Source organism: Thalassophryne amazonica, chromosome 3 (assembly GCF_902500255.1).
Source record: "Thalassophryne amazonica chromosome 3, fThaAma1.1, whole genome shotgun sequence".
NCBI lineage: Eukaryota > Metazoa > Chordata > Actinopteri > Batrachoidiformes > Batrachoididae > Thalassophryne > Thalassophryne amazonica.
Window position 1 is genome coordinate 56,184,027 of NC_047105.1, and position 8,383 is coordinate 56,192,409.

At 44.8% G+C, this 8,383-nt stretch overlaps 1 protein-coding gene across 1 annotated transcript; it reads left to right on the forward strand.

Annotated features, from left to right (window-relative positions):
- The first annotated feature begins 3,595 nt into the window (after positions 1–3,595).
- On the forward strand, positions 3,596–6,396 carry LOC117507913 (caveolin-3-like). Its single transcript, XM_034167673.1, has 2 exons — positions 3,596–3,756; positions 5,833–6,396. Exons 1-2 carry the CDS (start codon positions 3,646–3,648, stop codon positions 6,166–6,168), a joined length of 447 nt encoding a protein of 148 aa, XP_034023564.1. The 5' UTR covers positions 3,596–3,645; the 3' UTR covers positions 6,169–6,396.
- The last annotated feature ends 1,987 nt before the right edge of the window (positions 6,397–8,383 follow it).

Here is an 8,383-nt window from a genome sequence, read left to right on the forward strand (position 1 = left end):
CCTAACGGGGTGTTAAACGCCGTTTTCCACTCATCTCCCTTCCGGATCCGAACCAGGTGATACGCATTTCTAAGGTCCAACTTTGTGAAAATTTGGGCTCCATGCAGGGGCGTGAACACCGAATCCAGTAGGGGTAACGGGTATCAGTTGTTCAGCCCTCTGTAATCAATGCATGGACGGAGTCCGCCGTCCTTCTTGCCCACAAAAAAGAAACCAGCACCCACCGGGGAGGTGGAGTTCCGGATCAACCTGGCAGCTAACAAGTCCCGGATGTAGGTCTCCATTGATTCGCGTTCCGGACGTGAGAGGTTGTACAGCCTGCTGGACGGGTACTCAGCGCCCGGTATCAAATCAATGGCACAATCGTACGGATGGTGCGGGGGCAACGTGAGCGCCAGATCTTTGCTGAAGACGTCAGCAAGATCATGGTACTCAGCTGGCACTGCCGCCAGATTGGGGGGGACTAAAACCTCCTCCTTAGCTGTCACACCGGGTGGAACCGAGGTCCTAAACACTCCCGGTGGCAGGTTTCGCTCCACTGCGTCACAACCCCACACGGCCAATCAACCCGGGGATTGTGTTTTAACACCCATGGAAAACCCAGAATCACTCGGGAGGTAGAAGGTGTTACATAAAACACAATCTCCTCCCTTTGATTTCCAGATACAACCATTGTCACTGGCTGTGTCTGATGTGTAATTAGTGGAAGTAGGGTGCCATCTAGTGCCCGTACCGACAATGGTGACGGTAAGGCCACTAGAAGGAGCCCAACCTCCTTAACCCATCTGCTATCCAGCAGATTCCCCTCCGACCCCGTGTCCACCAGTGCTGGGGCATGAAGGGTTAGATCCCCACTTAGGATCGTAACTGGGATTCGTGTGGATTTGCGGGATTTCCCCTCGTGAGTGTTATGGCCCACCCTTAGCCCAGTCTCTAAGGGCGGGCGTTGTAGTTTGACCGTTTGGGGCAATTTCTCTGTATGTGCTCACTTGAGCCGCAGAAAAAACACTCCCCACGGGCCAGCCTCCGTTGTCAGTCTTCTGATTTTACTTTAGCCCTGCTCGTGTCCAAAGTTCGTGCCCGGCCACGCCCCTCGCCTTGCTCCCGGCGATGTTCTTCTAGTCGGTTGTCTAGCCATATAACGAGATCGATAAGCCCATCTAAATCCCGCGGCTCATCCTTCGCCAGCAAATGCTCCTTCAGGACTGGAGACAGTCCGCTTACGAAGGCGGCACGGAGCGCAACGTTATTCCAGCCGGACCTCGCTGCCGCGATGCGGAAGTCGACTGCATGTTCGGCTGCGCTCCGACGCCCCTGTCTCATCGACAGCAGCACGTTCGAAGCGGTCTCGCCTCTATTGGGGTGATCAAACACTTGTTTGAACTCCCGCACAAACCCAGTGTATGTAGTAAGGAGCCGTGAGTTCTGCTCCCAAAGCGCCGTAGCCCAGGCGCGTGCCTCTCCTCGAAGCAGATTCACCACATAAGCCACCTTGCTAGCGTCAGACGCGTACATGACCGGATGCTGTGAAAAGACGAGCGAACACTGCATTAAAAAGTCAGTGCACGTCTCGACACAGCCTCCATACGGCTCAGGAGGACTTATGTATGCTTCAGGGGACGGGGGGGGGGGGGGGGTTCGTTGAACGGCCACTGGAATATCTGTATCTGGCACTCAGGCAGCAGGAGGAGGTGCCGCAGCAGCGCCCTGCGCGTGCGTTCCACCTGAGCGGTGAGAGCCTCCATCCTCTGATTGAGGATAACGTTCTGCTCGGTTACCAAGTCCAACCGAGCAGTGAAGGCGGTTAGGATTTGCTGCAGCTCACCTAGTACGCCTCCTGCTGGCCCCTGTGCCTCCTGCGTTTCCATTGGTGGTTCACTCGATGGTTGACGCCCCTCAGGATCCATGACCTTGGCCGAGAAATCCTGTTGTGTGAAAGTGTAATGACACGGACCCACAACAGGGGGCGTAAATGAACGGTCAATGGAAATAAAGAGTAACACTTTTAATGTTGTGAAATGGCACAACGGATACAGATACAATTCAATACTACAGTCAGTTTATACAGTTGGTGTCATGTGGGCAGGCTCGAGGATAGGTGACGCCTGTCCAGATAGGAGTCGGAACCCACACGATTTCCACCGCCAACGGATCTGGAACACACCGGAGCCGCCAAGTTCCGAGTCACCAGGTGGCCACCGTCTCCAGCTGTCAGATCGGGTACTGCTGGCAGGAAGCAGAAACAGTCAAGGGTGGGTGTGAGCACACACCCAGCAAACAGTCAGCAGAGTTCTGATGATAAAGGGAGAAAAACACCACCTCCCATTCTTACAATATCCACAGTCGTGCAGATCCCAAGTTACACTTAACAGCTGAGGAGCGGAAAACGCCAACTCCTCCTGACCAGCTGCAAGTGTACTGGGTTACATCTGCAAACTCAGAATATATAATTAACAGCTCTCCAAGCCTAGATGCAAAGGAATGTTACAACTAAACTTACTGATCAACACACAAGACGGCTGAGAGTTTACCTGAGTACCTCAGATGATTTCTCGGCAGGGGTGTGATGTCTTCTCCAGGCTTTTATGGATGGCTAGATGAGATGATGAGTGACAGCTGTCAGGGTCCCTGTAGCTCCTGGCGGTGAACTGCGCCCTCTGGTGCCTGAAGCCCGTCTACAGGCAGAGCGCCCTCTGGTGTTGGCCAGCAATACCTCCTCTTCGGGCGGCCCACACAACAATTAAACTTGGTGGCACTATTGCTTGGATAGATATTTAGATTTAAAAGTAGTTTGGTCAAAGGTCTATGTCAAGGAAAATGTGGGCTTTGTATATCTCAACAAACAAGGCTGCTATATGGATGATCTAAAGCAAATATTAATCAGCAAAATACTTGTGACTGATCTGTATGAATGACTTCACAATGAAGCCTTTCTCTATGGAGTTTGCATGTGTTTGCGTGGGTTTCCTCCCACATCCAAAGACATGCGGGTTAGGGGGACTGGAGTCTTTAAATTGTCCGTAGGTGTGTGTGGGTGTGTCTGTGTTTGTTTGTCTGTTTGTGGCCTGCGACAGACTTGTGTCCTATCCTGGGTGTACCCCGCCTCGCTCTCTATGACTGCGGGGATAGGCTCCAGCCCCCGCAACCCTTAAATGGACTAAGTGGTAGAAGATGAATGAATGGATGAGGTCACAAATCATATCATGCAATCATACTCATACGTTGTCAAAAACACTATTCCAGACATATGTGTATTTTACTTGTACAGATATATCATGGTGTGTGGAGTGCACAGTGTTCACCAGGCCTCTGACACCTTTTATTGCTGTCTTTGTATAAAGGATACAGATAAGTTCCCTGCAATAATAAATCATATACGTGTTGCAAACTTGTCTTTGCGCCATACGTTCTCTCTCCTGTGTCTCTAACAGACACTGATTTGTCACTGGATGGTTCGGTGTGAAAACAAAGTCAACTTCTGCACTCAGGAGTATTTCTGCATTATGTGCCCCACCAGCTCTTGTGTCAACAAGAGTTTGAGGAAATCAAAGGTGTCAGATCTGGGTTATGGTCTCAGATGAGCTTCCTCTTTGTGCAGCTCATATTAACTTCTTTACTAGCACATCAGCTTCAGACGTCTCGACCATGGGCAGCACTGAAGACAACCAGCCAGAAGAATTGTCCCAGAATGAGGAAAACACCACAATCGACATTGACAACAGAGACCCCACCACCATCCACAGCTATGTGGTCAAGGTGCACATCATCTGTTTATTTTTTGTTCTGAAATTATTGACTTCTTACGAGCACGACTTTGAGATGCTTCATTTGGTTAATTGTGGTTTGTGGTAATTTAAAGTGTCTTTGAAAGAACAGCAGGAGAATAAGGTTTATTGAGAAAGTCTAAAATTGTTGTGAATCACATACTGTACTGTGTACAAAGTTTTAGGTTTGATTAAAATGGAATATTTGGTGTTTCCTTCATCAGCAAGGCAAAAAACAAAACAAAAAACAAAACAACAACAACAACAAACAATTTATACATTTTCAAACATTCCTATTCCAATGGCTGCTACCACCATTATTCCTGCTGCTACTACTATGAGTAGTAGTAATAAAAATATGACTAACAATAATCATTTTAAAACAGATTTTTAATTGAAATTAATTTTCAAGTAGAGAATGTCATCAGGAAAATAAAGATTTCTGTATTTATAAATATTATACATTTAGCAGCTTTCAGAAAGAGTTTTAGGTTTCTGTGGTTTTTATTGGAGAAATTGTGCAAAGTGCAACTTTTTTCTGTTGCATCAGCAGTTAGACAGCTTCATGGTGGAGTAACACACTGATTGATTTTTCTTCACAAAGAATATGAAATTTTCACCTGCAGTTTCCTACAGGTTGATCTGTTTTCTTGTTTTAAGATCGATCTCTGCATCACTCCATTATGAAACACTGACTGTGATGCAACAACCACATGATGCAGCATCGCCAGTTTCTTCAGTCACAGCCACAGAGGTCTGCAGAGTTTGCTGGGTGCTGTAGTGGCTTCCCTCACCTGTCTCCTTCTCACAGTCACACAATTTTTGAGAATTGTCAACTCCAGACAGATTTATCATACAGAAACATATGGTTTGTATATCGTCATTACTGATGTAATAACTGACGTCAAACTTGTCTGTTCATGTAGTCATCCCCTGACATGCTGAAAGACAACTGGCTGTAAAACAACTATTTGAATGAAAAATAACTCGTGTTTTTTGGGGGGAGTTTTTTTTTTTTTTTACCTTCACCCACAAAGTTAGGCGGAGGTTATGTTTTCACCCATTTGTTTGTCTCTTTGTGAACAGCTTGTAAACCACAATTTTTTTTATATATCCTTATGAAATTTTCACTGACGATTCATATCCTGATAGGCAAGAACTGATTAAATTTTCAAGGTCAAAGTTAGGAAGAAACTTGGAAAATTGGAAAAATTCCTGTCTTTAACATCGAATGAATTTTCAAAACGTCATAACTGTCAAAAAAGATCAAATTTTTTTAATATTTGAGAGCATTATGTAGGATGGTATCCTTTATTGATTGACAATGTCTGGTCCGGAGCTGATCCAGATTACAGATTTTGTGGCCATTTAAGTTTAACATTGACATCCCCATTTAATGTATATTTTACATTATATCATAATCAAGCATGCCCCAATCACTCTCATATTTGAAAGTGAGGTGCAGACTGGCACTCACTATTGCCTTACAAAGTTTGATCCAGATCTGATCTGGATTGTTGATTTTGTGGACAGTTGAATTTTATATTGAAAAGCCTATTTGGTGTACATTTTGCATTATATCTCAATCAAAAGTGCCTCAGTCACTCTCATTTGATTTACCTACACCACCAACATTGGATTGTGGTTCCATTTTTATGCCTGTTTGTCTAAATTCCAGTTATCAGGTCGGAAACCAAGTGCCAAAAATCAATGACAAATTGTGCATAACAGAGATAACCAATGTTCTGTGAAAATGATATGAAATAGGATTCAGAAACCAAAAAAGTTGAAAAAAAAAAAAACCCTGACAACACCACAAAAATACTTTGAGTCAAGAGCATGAACTAAATACATACTACTGACATTTGATCACATACAATTCAGCTTATGAAAAGCCACTTCTAACAGGACTTTGACCTTGAAAATTTTTCCAAGGTAAAAATTTGTGGAATTGGAAAATAGTGTTGGCGGAGGTTTGCGCTCTACGTGTGTGGAGCTCTAGTTTTTAGTGAGCTTATCTTTTAAAAAGAACTAAATGCATAAACCACATCTGTTGGTGTCTTTATAGATGGCGTTTGAAGATGTGATTGCAGAGCCCTCTGGGGTTCACAGCCTGGGAAACGTTTGGAAAGCCAGCTACAAAACCTACTCAGGGTCAAAGATGTGCTGCTACGGCACCCTGACTACCCTCTTTGGTGTTCCTCTCTCGCTGCTCTGGGGCTTGTTGTTTGGCTGTGTGTCCTTCGTCCACATCTGGACTATTATGCCCTGCCTTAAATCTTGTGAGCTCCATTGTCAGTGTCTGAAACAGCTGACCTTAATGTGTGGCCGCACCTTTCCAATGATGCAGGGTTTTCTGAAGGTGATCATCAGCCTGAGAACAGCTTGGTATAAGACTGAATGAATGAAGTTAATTTGCTTTAGGCTTTCATCTTTGTGGTTTTTGGGTTAATTTGGATATTTGACTCTTAAAAGATCAAAGGAAATTCATCATAACCACAAAAGAAACATCAGAAGACATGCCACCTAATTTTTCTAATGTCATAAGTTGAACCTCTGGATATTTGAAGGATATTTGAAAACTATCTGATCAATAATTCCTGTTGTTTTATTCAGTATAGTGTCAAACACAAAATAAATGTTGTAATGGTAAATGGACTGTTTTTATATATTATTTTATTTTTCCATCTGCATCAGACGCTCAAAGCGCTTTAAACATCAATGCCTCACATTCACGATGTCAAGGTGCTGTCATGCAAGGCGCCCACTACATACCGGAAGCAACTAGGGGATTAAGGACCTTGCCCAAGGGCCCTTAGTGATTTTTCGGTCAGGCTGGAATTTGAACTGACGATCCACTGGTCTCAAGCCCAACGCTTTAACCACTAGACCATCACCTCCCCTTTTAATGACAGCAGATGTTATTTGTAAACATGCACGCACACGCACACAGGGAAAGTACTTCTGACAGCTGAGAATAACCACAAGCCAAAATCCTTTCAGGGGGCATGTGAGACCAATGGAGTAATTATGAGCTTGTGCAGTGTCTTGGGTCGTATATCTCTGGGTTACGTAGGTTTGTTCCCCGTAGCTACGTCCCTCGTTGACTTAGTCGAGGTTGGCCTGTGTATCTACATCCTTGTAACACATGAGGGTCCTCAAGGGTTCTGCAGGGCTCCTGCAGTTTTTCGCAGAGCTAAAACAGTAGGGGAAGCTGGGCACACTGGATCAGAAATGTTGTTTTGTGGCAGCTGAAGGATATGCACATAATATGCACATAATAATCAACATTTATCAATGGTTATCAATCATGTAATCAATAGCTAAGGCTAATTATGCGATATCTATTATTTGTCCAAATACTTTTGAGCTATGTGTCCGAATACTTTTAAACTGTGAATCTTGTATGGCTTTTCAACCATTGCTATGCAAAGCTAGTTAGAACAGGATGTGAAACTGCTGCACATTAAATCAAATCAAATCAATTTTATTTATATAGCGCCAAATCACAACAAACAGTTGTCACAAGACACTTTATATTGTAAGGCAAACCCCAACGGTCAAAACTGTGAGCAAGCACTTGGCGACAGTGGGAAGGAAAAACTCCCTTTTAACAGGAAGAAACCTCAAACAGAACCAGGCTCAGGGAGGGGCAGTCTTCTGCTGGGACTGGTTGGGGCTGAGGGAGAGAACCGGGAAAAAGACATGCTGTGGAGGGGAGCAGAGATCAATCACTAATGATTAAATGCAGAGTGGTCCATACAGAGCAAAAAGAGAAAGAAACACTCAGTGCATTATGGGAACCCCCCAGCAGTCTAAGTCTATAGCAGCATAACTAAGGGATGGTTCAGGGTCACCTGATCCAGCCCTAACTATAAGCTTTAGCAAAAAGGAAAGTCCCGCTCCGTGGGAAGTCCTTACACCGACAGAAACACCCCATAATCTCTCATCGGCCGTTAAACTTTTCACCGAAAACCAGCTTAATTTCTCGAATAGTGTCCACTCGGATATTCCTCACAGGTCCAGAAAAAATTTTGATAAAGCAACGCGCGCCGTCTCGAGCAGCATGTGAAACAAAGGAATTCAACCGAGAGGGCGGGACCACATCTCACTCAAGTCCTGCCCACAGGGAAATGACGTCACCGACACGCATGAAAAAACTCACGCATGCGCACGAGGGTTCAAGCATGATTGGTGTAATCGCACGTCATTCAAATCCATATAGTTAAAAAAAAATAAAAGGGTCGGTTTATTATCTAATAGACTGTTATGTGTCGACGCTGATTGAGGAGCGAACCTGCGTCAGACAGAACCCAGCGCTAAAAATAACCAGAAAGCGGTTCCAACAACAAAACAATTTATTTTTCACCTGTGCCTAAATAAAATGTACAAAACCAAAACCAACGTCCTTCTGGAGGAGTGACTGCTGGCACGCTCTCCAGCGCCCGCAAGGAGAGAAGTCCGGCGCTCCTGGACCCACTACCACCAGACAAACACCCCCCAGGTGGACACGACAAACTGACTCTCTGTGAAGCAAAGAAGATGTAAGGTAAGTCAGCAGTTACAACAATATCTTTCAAAAGACACACGCTATCAGCAACACATTCAGGTCTGTACTT

Coding starts and splice junctions, on each gene's coding strand:
- LOC117507913 (XM_034167673.1), top strand. CDS start 3,646: ATGGGCAGCACTGAAGACAACCAGCCAGAAGAATTGTCCCAGAATGAG. Junction 3,757..5,832: donor TCCACAGCTATGTGGTCAAG/GTGCACATCATC, acceptor GTGTCTTTATAG/ATGGCGTTTGAAGATGTGAT.